Source organism: Nestor notabilis, unplaced genomic scaffold (assembly GCF_000696875.1).
Source record: "Nestor notabilis isolate BGI_N333 unplaced genomic scaffold, ASM69687v1 scaffold6247, whole genome shotgun sequence".
Lineage (NCBI taxonomy): Eukaryota > Metazoa > Chordata > Aves > Psittaciformes > Psittacidae > Nestor > Nestor notabilis.
Window position 1 is genome coordinate 57,770 of NW_009935285.1, and position 21,182 is coordinate 78,951.

A 21,182-nucleotide genomic window follows, 5' to 3' on the forward strand; every position below is an offset into this window, starting at 1 on the left:
TCTTCTCCAGGCTGAACAGCCCCAATGTTCTCAGCCTGTCTTCATATGGGAGGAGCTTCAGCCCCTGATCGTCCTCGTAGCCTCTGGACTTGCTCCAACAGGTCAACAGGATCTTCAAGGGGTCTTGGTACTATGAATTGCACCTACTCACTTAAAACAGGAGCAAATACACCCGACAGCAAAAGCACTGCTCAAGGGCTTGTAACTACATGTTATCATGGACATAAGAGGATCCAGGGTAAGAGCATGCACAGGAACACAAGTTTTCTCCCTCACTTTGACTGTGCTGTCAGTATCAACAAGCAACATCTACTTTATATATTTTCTTAAGAAGGAAAACAAATAAATAGAAGGAAGGGCAGGAGGTGGAGAAGGGAAGTACCACGGGATGCAGCTGCTACACTGAGCACAGGGCAGTTGCTTTGAAGCCTTATGGAGGCACACAACCGGGCAGAGGTCTATTGTAGAACTCAGCAGTTTGCAGCAAAGCTGGGAAGCTGCTGTTTGAGGGGTTTTTTTGCATATGCACATATGAACCACCCCCCAAGGAAATAGAGATTCCAAGATCAGCATTTTTTCCCTTGCACACTATCCAAATGCATGGCAGGATATTTTTAATTAACTGCTTTTTACTTGTCTATAGCATGGAGTGAGTTGTGTGCAGAGCCTGGCTCACCCACAATGAGCAGCTGGAGCTGCTGCCTGCTCTCCTGATATGCTCCAGAGATCTGTGCGAGGACCTTCACCCAGGGCACGGGTGGGAGAACACTCCTGCCAGTCCAGGTTAGGTGTACAACAGCTTTATGCTTTGGGAAACACTGGGAATTAGATGCTTTATCCTTATTAGCCACTTGATTTAACTGTAGACATTCATTAATCATGTAACCATCTGATCCCAACTTTCCCACCAGGCTGCAGGTTCAGCCCATGGTATCCAACTCCCGTTCCATATCTGCTGCCTTCTGCTTTCTGTGCATTTCTATGACTCTTCTGATTCTATACATAATGCTCTTTTTCAAGGAATATAAGATAAAAAAGCCCCATCTACCCACTCTCTGAGTACTCAGCGCTGCAAATGCCTGCGCCGGCTTCTTGCGGCATCGGGAGACAGGGAGGTGCTGGGGCCAGAAGGGAAACAGCTGCCAGAACCCACGCAAAACCCAAAATACATGGACAGAGCACGTCATGACAGCTCAAACCGCTTCTCCTTCCCCCAGAAGGTATCTCCACAACGTGGCTCAACATCCCTGGCTCAGCAGCGGGAGTTGCACCATTGACCGAACTGTACAGACACTGGGCTTCCAACTTGCCACGGTGGCAGTTTGGCAGCCTTCCCCCAGCAGTAAATCTTCATTTCAATGCATTTCAGAGCAAACACGAGCAGTAGACCAAGTAAGGATGATGCTGTAGATTCACTGAAACCCCAAGGAGAAGATGGTGATCCATGGACCCGCTGCATGGGCTTGGACCCTGCTTGATCAAAGCTTGATCACAGAATCATTAGGGTTGGAAGGGACCTCTGGATATCATCTGGTCCAGTCCCACCCAGAGCAGGTTACACAGGAACATGTCTAAGCTGGTTTTGAACATCTCCAGAGAGGGAAACTCCACAACCCCCCCTGCACAGCCTGTTCCAGTGCTCTGCCACCCTCAATGTAAAGAAGTTCTTCTTCATGTTGAAGTGAAACTTCTTGCACTTTAGTTTATGGCCATTGCTCCTTATCCTGTTGCTGGGCACCCCTGAAAAGCATCTGGCACCATCCTCCTGGAACCCACCTTTGAGATATTGATCTGCATTAATGAGATACCCTCTCAGTCAGCTCTAGACTAAACAGCCCCAGCTCTCACAGTCTCTCAAGAAAGATGCTCCAAATCCCTGACCATCCTTGATCATCACTGATGTTCCTCAATCTTCTCATCCTACCATGCTCACTACCTGCGTCTCCACAAAGATAGAATCACAGAATGGTTTGGGTCAGAAGGGACCTTAAAGCTCCTCCAGCTCCAACCCCTGCCATGGGCAGGGACACCTTCCACTAGAGTAGGTTGCTCCAAGCCCCTGTGTCCAACCTGGCCTTGAACACTGCCAGGTATGGGGCATTCAAAACTTTCTTGGACAACCTCTTCCAGGGCCTCACCACTCTCACAGTAAAGAATTTCCTCCTTATACGTAATTTCACTCTAAGATCATTCACCTCTGAAGAAGACTCCAAGACCCTGCAACAGAAGGTGTGAAGGAAAAACCATGGTGCTCCAACGTGAAGGCATCTCAGCCTTTTAAGGAACTAAACCCATAAATAACCTGATTTAACAAGTCTCTATGTGTACACAAGAAGCATGAAGTAGCCCCAATTTTTCTCGGTCCTATTTGTGCCTCCTAACATGGGGTGAGGCTCTCTCCTGATCCCTGTGTCCATGGGCTGAGACTCTCCAAGTTACTTGACGCAAACCAGAGTTGTGGCCTGACCATGATGGGAACGTGTGGCTCCACAACTGGAATGAACGAGAAGAAAAAAATATATAAATGACATATTTCATCCCCCTCTTTTGTGGCTTTTATTTTCTTTTGTATTCGCTTTGGGAATAACATTCTTTCCATTGGGAAGAGCCTGATTTTTCCATTAAATACAAAGCAGCTGCCATTTTGGAAACAAAAAATTGATTAAATACAGATCTTTTATATATTCTTCCCTAACGTATGAAGTGCTAGAACTACGCTTCTTTCTGCTGATTTATCAGGGAAGAGCATCTGCCAACTATGGCAGTAGGAAGACTTAAAGAGAGTGAATGGAATTGCTTCATCTTTGCTATATATTTTCATCATTCCAGTTCGATGTTATAAATAAAAGGGAAAAAAAGATCTCAGGGCCTGGAGCACAGCACGCTGCACTCCGACACGTTGACACCAAGGGTTTCTCAACCCTTTGCACACACAGGGATGCTCCAGATTCCCTGTTTACGCAGATTCCTGCTTGCTGGGATGCTGAAGGAAGGGTCGGCACGTTGCTGTGACGTACGGCCGCCAGTTGGAAACGCAAGTAATACGTGACTTAAGGCCCAGATGTTGAACAGACTGGGAAAGGGATGAATTCAGAACAAAAGAAAGACTAAAACCCAAACCCCACCAACTCCATTTCCACTCCATGAGCCACCAATGCCCAGTTCAGGAGATATCCTTATTTCCAAGCAGAGCTGATTTCTGAGTGACCAACACAATTGCATGTGAATCTTCAGCTTGTTTTATATTTTCCCCAGAACTAAACCCTACATTGAACTACTGGTTTCAATATTTGGATGTTATGGTTCAAAAATAGAGAGATGAAAAAGATGGGTGAACAATGCTGTAGGATTACAGTTACCCTGGTTTTTAACTAACCCATCGGACTCTCTTTATATACTGTCCTTCATGAAACACAATGATGAAAGATCATGACCATCATGAGAAATCCATAAGGATCTGCACTTCTAAATGCTTTTTTGCTCTCTCTTGCTATTATATCCAACGTAGGCTGCAAGAACCAGGGAGAACACATAGAATCATACATTCCTCTATAAAGGCACCCCCATGATGGTCATGCAATGCCATGTCTTTAGTTAGAGCCACCAACCACACCAACAACACTCGGTGGTGCTCACACGGGTCTCAGCTCTGAATGATGGGAATGAACTCCCAACACTTCTCCATGCAACCTCAATTCAAGTGTCCACTGCATGGGGACCCCAAAGCACACTGTACATGATGGTTGGGCTCCTCTAGGGCAGGTGAGTCTCCTCCCATGGGTAGGTTAAGGAAGATAGCTGGGGGCTTTGGATGCAGATGTGTTCATCAATGTTCCTTTACATGTTCACAACATAAGAAGAACCTTACAAGGTTTCAGGTTGCCAGTGGACGAAAGAACAGGAAAGCATAAAATTGCAGTCAATTGTTCCACTTAGATTTGCTAAAGGGAAAAAAAAACCCAAACAAACCCATATTTCAACTTCTATTTGGGTTTTTGGAAGGTAGAAGCTGAGGCTCTGGTGCAGGAAGCAGGCACGTTTGGATTCCTTATGGTCAGGATGGATTTTGGCTGCCAAATTCCTTGTACTACACATCTGTAAGTACGTGCATGCAAAAGTGAGCACAAAATAGCTTTATAAATCTTAAGGTTGTAAAATAAAAATCAAAGCCAAACATGCCAAGGTGACTACACAAAGGGAAGCACTACCTCGGGAAGCATGCACACCCTGGTTTAAAGGATTTATGGGACTGGGCATTTTAGTTTCAATTAATTTTCAAAGTGCTGAAAGCAGACAAGAAACCATGTAATTACAAGATAACTTGGCTTACCCGGATTCGAGTTAACTAGGGCCCCTGGGTTAATCAGAGGTCAGCCTTCTCCCCAGCCAACACAGCTAAATCCACTGCATTTGAATGCTTTGCTCCTTGCTTTAAAGCAACCATTAGCTCTCGTTTCAATCCCTTCATTTTCTTAAGTATTTGGGATTTTGGAGACACTTGAGAAGACCCAGGAAAACAAAGCCCAGCCTGCAGACTGCACCACAGGACCACAGAGCCACCAGCCCATCTTCTCCCCACCAAAGCACCTTCATTTTAAGGCCACTCTGCCCAATCTTCAGGACAAGCTGGTGTAAGCAACATCCCACAAGAGACTCTGATCATCTCTGGAGAGCAAAGAAGCCCCCTGAGGACCATATAGGGAGGATTTTGGATGCTTCTCATGCCCTGTCGATGTCTGCATCCCAGGCAACTCGCCTTGATTCTATGTGTCTGTATCCACAACACTAAGAGGCTTCCAGGATTAGCCACAACTACTTCCCACCAGACATTTTAAATTCTATTACAATTACTCCTTTGTCTTTCTGTTTTGTGCAATCAGATTTTTATTCTTCACTTTCTTTTAGACAGATTAGTGATTTATTTCCACCAATTCACACCAACTACCTAGAGAACAGAAAATTAGAAGGGTTAAAAGGAAAACGAGAATCTGTCGCAGTTAAGAACAAAACCAACTAAAAGCAGGCAAGCAAAGTCCCACCATATAAAGGGATTACTCCATCCCTGACCCTTTCCAGGGGACCTCCAGGTATTATTTTTCATTGATTTACCTTAATGAAACTAATGCACCCCTCTCCATAGGAAGCTGACTCCATAGCTGTCTAGGCACTGGATTCAATTAAAGAAATAAATACATCTGGCTTCTAAATGGTTGAAAGTCTTGGAAAGCCAGAGGCAATACCCCTTCTTGCATCTGTCTCTCTTAGGGAACGCCCTAAGGACACCATGTAGGATGCTCGACATTCAACACCACTCCTGGAAACCCGCGGAAGCAGGGGGATGCCCAAAGCATCCCAGCCTGCTTCCCAACAGCGCGGGCAGCTCCCGCAGCCCTGCCAGCAACCGAGCCACTGCTTTGATGGAAGCTGGCCTCAAATTGCTTTAACAAGGTTCTTTCTTTCCAGAAGCTGGCGTTGATTTGGGACTTCGATGTTGACTTAGAAACCCCCAGGTGCCCAGAGCCTGCAAATAGTCAAGGCTTAGCTATGCTCAGTTTCCAGGAAAAGGGGAACAAGCATCCAACCATGGCATGAAATATCAATACTACCATGGCAGCTCAGCACTAAAATGGAGAGCAGGGGTTAAAGGTGGAAAAGCAGAAGCCGGGGTAGAGGCAACACCTCCGCGCTGGCCACAACTCACAACCGCATCGAGCAGGGCTGCACCAACATAAAACAAGGCACGCTTTGCCCGCACGTGTCTTGGCTTGCAGACATGGGAATAGAGGAAACAAGGTAGCTCGAGAGCACTTTGTTTGCAATCTATCTCTGGAAATGCTGCTGCTGCTTCTCCCGCACATGAAACAAGCAGAAATGACAACAATTAGAGGGGCTCGTTGAACCAGAAGGCAGGTCCGAGAGGTCTCCATCACTTTCTTTGTGCTGATTGCCTTAATCCAAATAGGGAGATAGAAAGCATTCAAGCACCCACACTATTTTCTGGATAAAACACTATTCTACCACTCTAGCTGGAGGGAACTTAGCAGTCCAAGCCCCAGGTTGAAGCACTTAGACCAGGATGATCATCAGGCTGAAATCCCCCTGGGGCATTTGTCTGAACAGAATACAGGGAGTGAGGGGGGATTTTAAAAAGATCTTTCCTTTTTCAAGCAGAGGTTGAAGATCCCATCAAGCTTTCCCTAATAACAGGCATTTCCCCTAATTCCCCGCACATTTAGAGATGCATGGGGGATAAAAGGAGACAGTTAAATGCCACGTGCTCTAAAAGCAGTGATTTAGCAATGTTACTGCAACAGCATGCTTGTGGGTGATCCCTGGAAGGAAACCCTTTTCCCTGCTCTCCTATTTACCCTATTGATTTACACTTCTATTCACCCTTTTCCTTTCCTCCCTTCTGAGACTAAGGACCTTTTCTGGTTCAATTCACCCCCTTAACATCTGAGGTGCGAGCAGAGCAGACCAAACGCGTGCGACACGCAGTCTTGTACTCACCGACATTGTAGAGTGGACATCTACATCCCCCTACAGAGGACAACACAGGGAGTTTAAAGTCAAATGCAGAAGAGAGCAAAGCAACAGCGAGAAAGGCAGAGAGTCACATCGGTCATTGCCCAGAGGTGCCTACAGCCAACCCATTAACGTTTCAACCAAGGACGAGATGCTCGACAGTTGGTAGAGTATTAGTAAAGCAAAATATGGGCTCTTTGAACCCAGTCTACAGAGGATGAAGAGGAAATCAAAGTACCACAGGTCAAGTTTTATTGCCACTAGGTATGTTCTGCAAGTCAACATCCACGTGCCTCAGCTTTCCCACCTGTAGGATGGAGGTGATGGATGTCAAACCCTAGTGAGTGACAGCAGGGACCAGCTCAAGGAAAAGCTCTTCTGAGGGCAAGGACAAGTTATCTAAGCACCCGCAGGACTCGTGCACATCTAAAGACAGCATCTTTGGTGCTCATATGATGTCTTCGTGATGGTTATTTTCCACTTGGGTCCCTCCCAACATGGTCAAGGCTGTGACTGGTGCAAAGTTCAAGGCATTTTACTTCCATGCACAGTGCCTTTGAAAATATTACAGAGGGATTTGGCTTTTTAAATAAAAACAGAGGTAATCGTTCTCTTTAAAAGGAAAATAAACACTTTGAAAGCTCTTTCAACCAAAGCAAGAGCTGCCGGGGCTGGAGTATTCATCTGCAACAGGGAGGAGATGCCAACACGGTGAATAAGGCAAAACCATTGCAGGCAGAGCAGCCGCAGCGTTCGCGTGGCTCCAGCTGAAATCTCTGCCTGCCATCTGGCAAAAATAAGCACAAAAGGAAGAAAAAAAAGCCCAAAAAAACAGCCCCCAAACCCCCTTTGCAAAGAGTTCACACTGAACTGCTCAAAGACAGCAGAGGTTAGAGTTTGTTCGATCGCTGAAAGATTGCTTCCCTTTCCCGGGTCAGCATCACCTCTTGACCTGCCCTGATTACCTTCCAAAGGAGGTTATCAAGATACAAGACTAACAGAGGATTAAAGGAAACCTAAAATAAAAACAAAACACCCCCCCCTTCCCCCAACCCTGCTCCCCTCCCCCAAGAAAACATCCTTGCTTTGTTAACCTGACAGTTCACTGTAGGTGTTGACACAACCCTCCATCTCCTAGAAGCTTAATGTCAACAAATCAGTGTGTTTGGAGTAGCCCTGTCAATGCGATTTACATTAACTTGTCTAACAAGAAATAAAAACAACAAGCAGCCATCAAAGACAAAAGGCTTTTTCAGTCATTCTTCTAAAAGTATTACGCTGGAAATGTTCATTTTTGGAGGCCCTTTACTTGCTGAAAAGCAGAAACCACCTTTTTTTTCTCTTTTCCTAAAATACTTTTTTTTTCTCCCTAAAGTATTTTTTCCTTTAAAAAATAGAAGTATTTTCTTTTAAAGGAGGCCCGAGCATCCCATATTAATAAGCTCAGCAGCAGCAGTAACCAACTCTCCCTGGTTAACGCAGGAAGAGGGCAGCCTTGAAGCCAAATGTTAATTACACTTCAATTCCCACCAGCGTTTTATTTCTTTGGAGACATTTTGGGCACTTAGTGAAGCATTTTCAAATTGTGGCTCTAAACCACCATGAAAATTCCATGCAGCAGTGGTATACACTAAACCCCCATTAACTTCACCATGAACTTCTCCTTGCCCCCCGCTGGCACACGCTGTACCCACCAGCATGCCCTTCACAGATGGGGGCTCAACATCCTGAAGCAAAGCTGCAAAAAGCAACTCGATTCCAGGATTCCTAATATCAAGTGGTTTCCACCAGCTCCCACAATGTCTATTCTGATGCTCTAAAGGAAAAAAAATAGGGATTGCAATTTCTGCTTGAACACTAGAGAAAGCAGAGACTCTTTAGGGCACTCCACCAGCCAGGACTAGCTTTGGTCTGGGTTACTTTTCCTGCTTGAGCAGGTGGGTTGGACCAGATGACCTGGTTTTCCAGAGAGGTGGCAGATGCTCAGCACCAGGTTGGACAGGGCTTGGAGCAACTTGGTCTAGTGGAAGGTGTCCCTGCTCATGGCAGGGGGGGTTGGGCTAGCTGACCTTTAAAAGCCCCTTCCAACACAAACCATTCTATGATCCTATGGCCTCCACAGGTCCCTTCCAAACCTCAACCATTCTCGGATTCCCCCCAATAAATACAGGAAAAATTCCGCCTCATGTATCCAAAAAGGGAAACACAAAACCTAATGGCCAAATCTTGGCTCAGTCACCTTTTAGCTCGCTCAGCATCTCTGCTCCTCTTCACCCCCCTCTCCAAAACATTGACTTGAGTCAACTGGACCTTTCAAGGCCATTTGATCTGCCTTGCAGCAAGCTGGAGCCTTGACCCCAGAAAGGCTTCCTGCAGACAAGGAGCCCCATCCGAGACAATGGGATTACTCACACCCATCATGTTAAGGAGCCGCCTGCATTTTTGCAGGCTCAGGACTTTCAGCTCCATTCTATTACAGGACAGCACTTTTTGTTGCTGTAATTTTAGCACACTAACAGCAAACAAGCCCAGGCTGAGTTTCTTTGATCACCAGGTGAAGGTTTTTCTTGGTGTAATTGCTGTTGTGACAAAAGGCAGGTGAGTAGCTCGGCTCCTGCCACTTAGTCATCTCCTGAGACTGCCACTCTTCTGAAAAACAAGTTCCAACACTAGGAGTATGCTTTTCACTTCTAAAATTGTGCAAATTCAACACAAAGGTACCCAATTATCACCTCTGGAAGACAGGGGAATTTCCAAACCAGCATAGGACATGAGAACAGAAAGGGATGGTGTTGCATGGAGTCCGCTTCCATGAAATGAGAAGATGCTCCAACGATGCCCCATCCAAGGATGGTGCAAAGTCACTTGCTTTTCTTTGTGAGCTACTGACAGTCTGTATTTTACAGCTGAACCAGGCTGCAAACTCATTTCAATCAGGGCAGCATCTCCTTTTAGATAATAATGCTACAGCACTAACGATTTGGGCTGGATTTGGACCAGCAGTACAGAAACAGCTCTACCTTGCCACCAGCAATCCAGCACCACCATTTCCGCAGATAGTTCCTTTCCCCCTCAAACCCTTCTCACTCTTTCTTTTCACAAATAAAGCTCATCCAGCAATTTTGGTGCTTTCACAAACATCTCCATCATTTCTCTGCATTGACCAATGTGGGCTTCTCCACACCTTATCTCCTATCTTATTTAGTAAAGTGCAGACGTTTTAATATGTTTCTATTAAGCCACTGGAAGAAGGCCCTTGAACCCTACGAGAATGAACCAACAGAGACACCAAAAGAGCTGGGTGTCTTTTAGATGTGCCCTGATTCTTCCTGACGTGTTCTCACCGACCACTGCCTGCAAGGGTACCCAGGGACCCATCAGCGATGTTCAGGGACAGCATCTTCAGATCACTCCTCTAAAGGGAGAAACTTAAATACATATAAAACCCCCACACCCATATCTCCTACAAACCATTGCACCAGATCTACAGCTTCACAAATCAGATTGCAGCACCTGATTGACTTGCCTCCCCTATATCCTGAGGCTATCAGGAGGATCAGTGCCCTGCAATGCTTTGAAGATAAGGTGCTACACTGCAAATACAAACAGCCTTCCCCTGGGCTGGGTCCTTCCTAATCCAGTTCTGGGAGAGAAAAGGCTGCTTCAAGCTGCCTCAGTCCTTTTCAGACCAATCAGATGTCCTCCCAGCCTCCAAAACAATTTTGACTCACTCAGAAAGGAAACATTAATATTTAAAGGAAGATAAATCGCTCCTGGCCAATCTCATAAATCACTGTGGGCTTCTCTCCCCATCCTCATCTCTCCTGCTAGCCATGCTTCATGCTCTGGTGCAGAGACCAATCTCCCTGCCAAACTCCATTACTTGCTTGCATAAGTATTCCCAATATGATTTGTGGAACTGGTCTCCAGGTGATAAATGTGGAACCACATTTCCTTTTTTACGGAGAAATCCAGCAGTTGTGGAATCCAGCCATCTCCAAGCACCTCCTGACTCCAGAGGGCACCAGCCACGCTGCTCAGGGCTGCCAACAGAAGGGACATTTTGGCAATAAACCTGGCCTGAACAAGAAGAAGGATGAAAGTCCTTCCAACCTCTCTGGACAGCACCAACACTTTGGTTAGCAGTTTGTTCTAGTGATAACAGAGACAAGCAAGCACCTTCTCACCACCACCTCTGCATACAGAGAACGAGGAAAGCACTTTCATTTCTCTCTTGGTGACTTCTCCATACACAGCAAATAAACCCTCATTTCCATCCTGCTACACTAGAGAAGGCTATACAAGGGCATGTAGTAACAGGGCCTGTAGGGACAGGACAAGGGGAATGGCTGGAACCTGCCAGAGGGGAGACTGAGATGAGCTCTTGGGCAGAAGCTCTTCCCTGTGAGGGTGCTGAGGCGCTGGCACAGGGTGCCCCGAGAAGCTGGGGCTGCCCCATCCCTGGCAGTGTTCAAGGGCAGGTTGGACACAGGGGCTTGGAGCAACCTGCTCTAGTGGAAGGTGTCCCTGCCCGGGGCAGGGGGTTGAGACCGGATGACTTTTAAGGCTCCTTCTGACACAAACTAGTCTGGGATTCTATGATGAAGTCATGAACCATGCAGAGTGCTGCACAGTTTGGGGGCTGTAACACCTCCCAGAACGGCTCTGAAGGGCTTGAACATCCTTCCAGTAGAGCAATCACAGTGGTATAAACAAGCAGAATACAGTGAAGAAAACCACCATTGTGTGTTATTAGCCTTTTCTTCCTGTTTATATCCAAGCTCATGAGAGATGCCCAGTGTGTGCTGGTGCACTATAGCCCTGGGCACCCAGTAACACCAAATAAATAACAGTCAAGGAAGGAAGAATGATCTGAAATTGCTTTTAGGACAAATATAGTGTTCAGTGGATTTGCTGTTACAAAATACCTGATGACTGAAGATACTTTATAAGTATATATCCAGACAGCTCCTAACAAATCTTATTTAAAAGGGGGGAAAAAAGCTTTTTGAGCAAAAATGAAACTCCCTGATGGTTATATTTTTCCTATTCAATGGGACACTACTCAGCCAACTGCAAAAAAGCAACATAAAATACCTTTTTGATCGCAATAACAGCATAAAAAGAGGCCTATTTTAGACAGCAGAGAAAAGAAAGAAACATATGCTGCCTTCCAAAGAGCAACATTTTGATGTAAGGCATCCAGTGACTTGACAAACATTTGGAAGTGTATCTGCAGTTCAAATAATAGACACCCATATACTGGCATGTCTTGAAAAAGATCTTCAACATCCATTAATCTGAGTTAACATATCTAAAATATGGGTGGCTAGTGAATTCTGGTCCTACTTCTACATGGTGGACTGTGATATTCCCTCATTCATGTGTAAGTAGACCTGAAAACACTTGGGGAGACTCTCACGGAAGCCTAACTCATGGTAACACATAGGTTACACAGAATCACAGCATGGTTTGTGTTGAAGGGAGCTTAAAGCTGATCCATCTCCAACCCCTGCCCCGGGCAGGGACACCTTCCACTAGAGCAGGTTGCTCCAAGCCCCTGTGTCCAACCTGCCCTTGAACACTGCCAGGGATGGGGCAGCCACAGCTTCTCTGGGCACCGTGTGCCAGAGCCTCAGCACCCTCCCAGGGAAGAGCTTCTGCCCAAGAGCTCATCTCAATCTACCCTCTTATAATTTGTTATTTCGTATCTTCTGACAGTCCAAGACCCCATTTCCATCCCACTCCATAAAGCTTGAGCAACCATTAGTTTCAACAGCACCACCAGATGTTCCCTAGATGGAAGAAGAAAGCAAACACGTGGAGGTGACGTACCGGGAGGTGGGTGAACACAGCAAACGTGCTCCGTAGAAAGCCGATGAGATCTACAAGGTAGTCGCTGGCCTTGCTGCTCGGCTCCATGGCCATCCAGTCGTAGTCTGCCAGCTGCAAGAACTGGTCTATCTTCTGGTTCAGGTTGGTGTAAATCTCCTCCTCAGCAGCATGACGGGCGTCCTGGGAAACAAGACAACATTCCATGGAACAGAATCTCCATAACACGAGTCTCCACAAGCAACAGGACGTTGGCCCAGTCCCTAAAGGCAGCACAATACAAAGCACCTGTAGGTAACTACATGGCTGCTACAGCCTCAGCTTAGCCAAGACTGGTGGGACATGGTTACCAAGTCAAGTGGGAGGCAAGAACAAGCTGGTGTCTGTCTCTGATGCAACCCGGGGACCAAGAGGACACATCTAGTTCAGGATGAGAGAGAGACATGGAAGAGGAATGTCCCATATGGAAAAAGGTTGAGACCTACCAAATTGTGTGCAGGTTTGGGGTGCAGGACGGCCACAGAGGAGCCTCCTTGCCAGAATGAGAGTAGAAAAACTCACTGTTAGGCCAAATCAGTAGACAGTGCCAGAAGGGACAATGAATGTACTTCCCTGGGGACATGGGGCCTTAGTCTCCTGCTGACTTATCCCAAGGGCAAACCTTACCTAACCTGTTCCCTACTGTTATTGAAATCCTTGGCACCATTCCCATCTCCCGCTTTCCAGAAAACACAATTCAAACACCCCACAGTTGACCCAATTATAGAATCATAGAATAGAATCATAGAATAGAATCATAGAATGGTTTGGGTTGGAAGGGACCTTAAAGCCCCAACCCCTGCCCCGGGCAGGGACACCTTCCACTAGAGCAGGTTGCTCCAAGCCCCTGTGTCCAGCCTGGCCTTGAACACTGCCAGGGATGGGGCAGCCACAGCTTCTCTGGGCACCCTGTGCCAGTGTCTCAGCACCCTCATAATAAGGAACTATGGCCTTAAGATTTAAGATAAAGTATCTGGGTGGACACTCCAGGGTTATGATTTAAAGACTGGGAAGTCCAGCAGTTTCTGTCAGCTCTGATTTTTAGGGGTTAACACTAAATGGAGTGAAAAGATACAGAAATATAACTTCTGAAAACCTATTCTCTTGGGTGAAAGAGGAGAGCTTGTGTTCGTGGCCACATGTGTGTAACACTGCACAGAGCTCAAGCAGCAAAGTGAAAATTCATTTAAAAAAGGAATGTTAAGAAATCAGGCTTTTGTTTAAAAGCTGTTTAATCCTTTAGATAACAAGTGCTGCAGTTACAACATGTAAATCAGGGTTACAAAGGCTCATGATCTCAAAGGAAGTAATAGAATCATAGAACCAGAGACTGGTTTGGGTTGAAGGGACCTTAAAGCTCATCCAGTTCTAACCCCTGCCCCAGGCAGGGACACCTTCCACTAGAGCAGGGTGCTCCAAGCCCCTGTGTCCAACCTGGCCTTGAACACTGCCAGGGATGGAGGATTTACCACTTCTCCGGACAACCTGTTCCAGGGCCTCACCACCCTCACAGCAAAGAACTTCTTCCTTATATCTAACCTGAACTTCCCCTGTTTAAGTTTGAACCCATCACCCCTTGTCCTATTGCTACAGTCCCTGATGAGGAGTCTCTCTCCAGTATCCTTGTAAAGCTCCGAAGAACAAACCCAAAACTTAGTTTGATGGCATCAGCTTCCCAGGATTTGACAAAACTACCTTTCAGCTTAGCTTAGCTCCCTACCCCCACACATCCCCACAGACACTCTGAAAGCAGGTACTCTCCAACCAAACATCAACAGCAGCTCCTTGAGGTGGATCTACCAAGCCTTCTCACCTTGAAGGTTGTGGTCCCGTAGAGTTTCGTAGTGTGGACAGTTTCTGGAAGTACATTAGTGATATTGGTTATGAATTCCTCTAGGAACTTGCAGGATTTCTCCAAATGGGTCGTATTTATAATAATCTGTACAAGCTGCAAAGGCAAAAGAGATGTTCAACCATCGTGCCCCTGAAGCCAGGGACGTGCCAGCTTAACAGATGCCAATATCTAAGAAGTTCTAGCATGAAAAGCTGATGCTGTACAAATATACTAAGCTTTTCTACATGCTCAAAAGCTCCCCAACCTTAAAGAACATCAGAAACTTAAATAAAAGATACTTCTGGGGGAAAAGCTTTTCCCATCACAGCCACTGATACCACGAAAGATTATTTATTTTAATGACTTTCCTACATTCAGCTGTCACTCAGTGCTCGTTTCAGCACAGGTCAAATACAAGAGGCTTACCACAAAATGCCATGTCAAATCACAAGTGTTCCATCTGCTGATGAACCCCAAGCAACCCGTATCTTGAGTGACACCAAACAAGATCATAGCGAGGCATTTAACAAAGAAACAACAAGGTTTTGCTCTGGTGAGGGTGGTGTGGGTGAGCAGCAGGTCTCACCCTGGTGTCTTCTCAGTTACCATATCCACCACTATTTGCCGTTTCGGTAATGCTGTCATCTCAGCTGCCTTCACATGGCACTATTGCAGGGCATTAAAGGCAACTACACAGTAAAAACTTCTGCTAAAGTCAGTCAACATTTACAATCAGATGTCATGAGACCTTTACAATCCAGAGCAAACCAACCCAGGCTTTCGCTGTAGGATCACTGACTTGGAAGCACCATTAATTCCTTAAGCAGATACCTTTTTTTCCAAGCAGGCTCCTGTGAATGTTTTCCAGGTGCACCATCAGCTCTAACAAAACCTTTCCAAACAAGGTCTAGCTCAAATACCCTGCCAAAACAGTTCTCTTGCAGAATGCATTAGAATGCTCCAGATTGCTATAATGTAATTGCTGGGGGATGGTGTGACAGGCTGCAGTCACCTCTTCTAAAGAAATGATTTTGAAATGCTCATAAATGTTCGGAATGAGATGAATTAATCAGCAATTTGAGTGTTGCAGACACAGAAATAGTGAAGTAATGCTACACAGATTACAGCACCCAACTGTTGCTAGTGCTGGATGGCATGAGAAAGGGCAATGGTCACGGTTTGGGAGGTTCAACTTGGATATTAGGAAGGAAAAGAGTCATTAGGAAGGGATTGCAGGACTGCAACAGGGTGTCCTTAGAAGCTGTGGGACCTCTGTTTTGGAGGAATTAAAAGTTGGGTAAAGAAAGCCACAGTTGACGTGATCCAAGTGAGCAATGGTCCCACTTCCAGAGGGAGGTAAAGCTAGATACCTCCAGAGGTCAATTCCAGCCAACGCTTCATTGATTTCAATCAGGTTTTGTTATTAATAAATGAAATTCTGATCTATTTGAACTCCTGTTGTTTTGTACTTGGTCCATGAAATGGACCTACCACACAGGTAGCTGGGAGGGCTTCTCATTTCTGAGTTCCTTAGACTAATTTTGTTCTCAATTTCTGCCTTCAAACAAGCGTTTCCCCATGTCAGATGGGAACATCATGACATGTCAGGGACAGCCCTGACATCATGATTGTGACATGTTTTCCTATAGTTTCAAGTTAATTAAATATTAGATGCTTCTAACTGTGTGAAATTCCTCCTAAACCTCTTCTCTGATCATCACAATTTACTGGTCTAGAGCTATCAAACTTCAAGGCCCTGATTGTTTTGATTCTCTTCCACCACTTGTTATGAGCTTTCCTGCTTCCTCTCTGGCTCCTTCAAGTTCTGATCTTCTCTTGAATCCTGTGGGGTAAGACCATCTAATTGGGGCATTCAAGTGATGAAAATAGGAGCATCCTTTCCCTGTCTTTTGTTGAGAGATGTCAGCATTATTCAAAACACCAGGGTTATTTGAAGCACAGTTTGTAACAAACTTCAACACCCATTCCTAAGAGTTAGCCCACGAAAAACAGCAATGAAAACTAAATCAGAGGACAACAGACCAGGAAGGCTAGTGCACAGCCTTGTATTACCTTGTCCACTGCTTGGAAAATTACATTGGAAAACCCAGATATGGATGGGGTGGCTTTGTGCAGAAACTAAATCTGGGAAGTGACAGTTATACAAGGTACTTAAATATCTTCTGCAATCACTTCTGACACTAGGGCTATGCTTGCGTATGATCCGGGACTCTTCAATGTGCCCTTTAATTCCTGCGCTCCACACAGTCACACCAATGTCTTAAGAGGAAAAGATCTGAGAAACTCAGAAGAATAAAGCCAAGTGCTTCCATTTGGACAAACAGGCCACTGGTTACACAAAGAAAAGAGGCAGGAGGGGATGAAGATGCTCAAAGTAGTTTTTCTTTAAACAAATTAAACGATGGTGGTAGAGACAACTCCAGGAGAGAGTTAGTTGTACCTCAGCAAGCGGTAAGGAATAAGGATGAAAATAAAAGAGTCACATCAACATCAATCTCTGGACATATCAAACCTTTACTTTAAACTTGGGTTATGCTGCAGAGGCTTTCCTAGCAAAATCCTCTTCGGCTGCAAAACATGTGAAGAAGCCACTCTCAGCCCAAAGGCATCACCTTCACTCATTGTCCAAGATGCCAAGGAACGTCTACACCATCCAAACTGGGCAGAAGCTGCCAAGGAGATTGTGGCACTCGGTTTGCCCTTCCTACATTCAATCACACTGCAACAGCAGCTAAAAAGCTCATTTAGGGGATGGATAGCACAGGGATAATGTTGCATTCCTCTGTGGAGGGAGCCTTGAGAGGAGCAGAGGGGAAGAGGAATTTGCCCCCAGGGAGCAGAGAGATTCCAGACTGTGAGATAAAGGGCTGAGGAAGCATCATGTGTAAATACATACCACTGTAAATGCACTGAACTCCCCTAAACTCACCTCCACAGGGTATTTAGAGTGTCCAGAGAGCAGGACACATTTCTACAGCACAGTCCATTAAACAACTGCAGCTGTATTAACATCTACTTGTTTAATAACAGCATACAGAGGTCCCACTAAGGTATCCAAACTGCCCTGGGTACCACACACATTCCCGAAAAGCCACGATTTATTCGCATTAAACTTTGCAGAAACCTGACTTTGCACACAAGAAAGCATCACTTGTGAGAAGAAAATATCAATACAGAATGTGCACTGCAGCAACGTGCTGAAAACAAGCCTCAAACATCACCTAGAGACGGGAATCTGTCACAGTTCCCACTTGGCTCTTCTCTGGTGCTCCTTGATGTCCTCTTACTTTAATTCAGATACATAATGATCCACAAATTCAAAAGATGGGCAATGACAACAGCAACAGCAAAAAAATCTTCTTTCCCATAATATAAAGTGTTTTTGCTTTGTACAGAAACACTCTGTGGTTCCACTGTTGTTTCCCAACCAAATACTTCCAAATTATGCTCCAAACCAGCACCTCTAAAGGTGCTGTACAGGGTTTTGAGGGATCAAACCCCCTCCTGACACCCCGGATCACCGCAAAGCCGTGTCCTACCTCCGTCAGGCCGACGTTTTTCCTCTTGATGACATTCTGTAAACAGTTGCTCAGTGTTCGGGTCAGCAGCAGGTTTGTGGATTTTCTAATCATGTCATCGACTTCCGTGGAGCTGAAAAGTGGAATTTAAAGAGATCCGCAAAACGCTCTATAAGAGGAAAAACCCTTGAGCTCTCGCCACCCAAACTCCTTCCTGACCCGCTTCTGCCCTACTCATGATGCTTCCATGCACTGACATACTAACATATACCAAAATACCAACAAGTTAGGTCTTTATGTGCATGTGTCCATAAGGAAGGGGGGCTAAAATTAACTAAACCTACATCCCTCAGCCTCTTAGAGGGGCTGGTCCAGCACAGCCTGCCCACAGAGTCAGCATTAAGCTGCACAGCCAAGGCACCACCCTGTGTATAACACTGGAGTTCTGCATGTTCAGTACACAAGGAAAAAGGGATGAAAGACCTGCAATGGGGGCAAAAAACAAATTCACTCCCAAAATACCCTCCCAACCTTCTCACAGTATTTCAACTAAAAGAAGAGAAGGCTCCTCAAGGGGACACCTTAGAGCAGCTCCAGGGCCTAAAGGGGCTCCAGGAAACCTGGAGAGGGGCTTTGGACAAGGGATGGAGGGACAGGACAAGGGGAATGGCTTGAACCTGCCAGAGGGGAGACTGAGATGAGCTCTGGGGCAGAAGCTCTTCCCTGTGAGGGTGCTGAGGTGCTGGCACAGGGTGCCCAGAGAAGCTGTGGCTGCCCCATCCCTGGCAGTGTTCAAGGCCAGGTTGGACACAGGGGCTTGGAGCAACCTGCTCTAGTGGAAGGTGTCCCTGCCCGGGGCAGGGGTTGGAGCTGGAGGAGTTTTAAGGTCTCTTCAACCCAAACCACTCTGGGATTCTATGATAAATCACACTGGAAGCTCCTGCAACACTCTGATACCCTTTGCCAGATGGTTGCAACCGCAGCATTGCTGAAGTTTGGGGTTTTAGCTTTCGGCTGCCCCTCCACGTGTGCACCAGCAAGGTGCAACCTCTCCTTTCTGAGGGAGGCTTTGGAAACCCACCCCAACACAGGCTGCTTTGATCTGTCATTGGCCCTGCATTAGCCCTGACACCACAGGGCTTTATCTCCAGCAGTGCAGTGACAGGCAGCTGAGGGCAAAGAAAATTCCCAACTGGAAGGCTGAGCAGTGTTAATAACTTCAAGGCTCTTGGTAAATCAAGCCCGTGACCTTTTGCTCCTTCTCCTGTTTTACCTGACAAATGGCCCAAATTACAAAGCAGGGATTGACATGAGAAACAAAAGCAAACCTTGCAGCTCCCCCCGCAACCAGCGTGAAGGGTTGGGTGCTCCTATTGGGGTGCCTGCTGGTGCAGGGATGGGCGCTAACAGCCCTTGTCCAGCTCAACCCTCCCAAATTTCTGTGCCTATTTAACCTTAGAGCAGATGCCCTGAGCCAAGCCCTGGGCCCTGAGTGCCTGATGTTTGGGAAAAGAAGACTAAGCCTTCTCCAACAGCAATCTCTGTGGCCATAGCAGAGCTCTGGACATGCTCATCCTCCCTAAGCACTGCCCATCCTTCAGTAAACTCAACTCTGGAATTTCTTCAGAACCTTCCTTGTGCTGCTGCATGAGAATTGCACTGAAACCCCTCAAATTCCAGGGAGAAGTGGCAAATGTTGCTCTCTACTTCCATTTCTGAGCAAAGTCATGCCTGTATTTCTGTTAGACCAAGAAATACGTGTCTTGCTGCAGCTTTCCCATGGAAAAGCCCAGCTGCACAACTCCCCGTGCACTGAGCTGCTCACCACGCTCTGCTCCCCAGCAGGTTCCTCTAATATTGCCTTCTCCCTGATGTCTAGAAGTCTGCTTTTGTGAGCCTCACAACGGGTTGACCACTGTCTCCTTCCCAGTTGGATGCAGCTTGGCAGGGCCCAGCCCCTGATAACTCAAATTCAATGTCATCAGCCAAAGCCTTAGCATGGGTCTCCTCTAGAGCATCACCACTGATCCCTCTGAGTTTATTTCCATCCTACTTAGCAGGGAAGCACATCCTGTGCCAGCAATAGTCTGGGCTAGCCCACTTCGTGTCCCAGATGGCTCCTTCCCGCAAGGTTTTGATGTGCAGTCCAAGGTGATGCGTTTGGGATTCTTAAAGTGTAGACCACAAACCAAAACGGGAGGGTAGAAGAAACCAGGCAATGAATTTTCCAGGTCTTTGTCTTATGGGTAGGGCTCTCAAATACGATTTTACTTAAAGATAAAAACCCCAAAACCACCATGCGCACATCCCCCAGGCCCTCCATCACCCCCCAGGAAGAACCAGATTGTCCCCAGTCCCCTCCACCAGACAATAGCATGGTTAAACATAGCAAATCCCATAAAATCTAACCCTGTGATGACCTACAGATGGCAAAAAAGACACCCAAGGAGATTTAAAGGCAGTGGGTGGTACAAAGGGGCTCCGTGACACAGGGGGTACTGCTGCCGGAGCGGTGTGGGAATCAGGGAATGGGGCTGAGGAGCAAAAAGGGCTGGACCCATGCTCAAAGAGGGTCAAAAATAGTTGTATAGGCAGGAAATGACCAAAGCTGTATCTCTGTATAAGCACCATGCCCCTTTTGGGATAATCCCCGGGAAAACCTGGAATGCAATCCATAGGGAGTAACATGGCCTGTCCCCAAGGATGGCAAAGATTGGAAGCAGAACTGGTGGCTGGAGCTTCCAGCATCTACTGGAACCAGGAAAGCACAGATGACAACTATGGGACCTGGCCATGACGTCAGCTTTTGCCACTAAACCAGCGCAGCAATCACACAGGTATCGCTGCAGGAGCTTGCTTTTGTACCTTAAACATCAACCTGTCATCAGGGCATCAAAAGTTAACAAGCCAGTTACTGTCTGGCTGCGTGTACGCCCTGAGACAGTCACGCTCTTGGCAGGAGCAGGATGCTGCCGGCCTCTGCCCAGCACCACAGTCGGTGCTGATGGCTGCTTTTACTTCTTCAAAGCACTTCTAACTGAGCTTTCCTGATGAGAAGCTCCCCATGACCTGGCTTCAGTGTGTGCTTGAGCCCAGAACCCCCTGTGTGCTGGGTGCACCCCCAGAGCGTGAGCAGCAGCTCAGGGAGGGGATCCTGCCCCTCTGCTGTGCTCTGGGGAGACCCCCCCTGCAGCCCTGATCCAGCTCTGGGGAACAGCACAAGAGGGCCGTGGAGCCGCTGGAGCGAGGCCAGAGGAGGCCACAGATCTGCTGCGAGGGCTGGAGCAGCTCTGCTCTGGAGCCAGGCTGAGAGAGCCGGGCTGGGGCAGCTGGAGAAGAGAAGGCTCCTGAAGGGGACACCTTAGAGCAGCTTCAGTGCCTAAAGGGGCTCCAGGAGACCTGGAGAGGGGCTT

General features: G+C 46.7%; 1 protein-coding gene across 1 annotated transcript in view; it reads right to left on the reverse strand.

Moving 5' to 3' along the window:
- Window positions 1-21,182, reverse strand: part of LOC104408234 (exocyst complex component 6B-like) — a gene marked incomplete at its 5' end in the record, with an annotated part of 56,690 nt that overhangs the window by 24,175 nt on the left and 11,333 nt on the right. Inside the window, 4 exons of the mRNA XM_010017774.1 lie at window positions 6,511-6,540; window positions 12,361-12,540; window positions 14,210-14,344; window positions 17,791-17,902. Of these exons, the coding sequence (XP_010016076.1) occupies window positions 6,511-6,540; window positions 12,361-12,540; window positions 14,210-14,344; window positions 17,791-17,902 (457 nt within the window). The remainder of the gene's footprint in view (window positions 1-6,510; window positions 6,541-12,360; window positions 12,541-14,209; window positions 14,345-17,790; window positions 17,903-21,182) is intronic.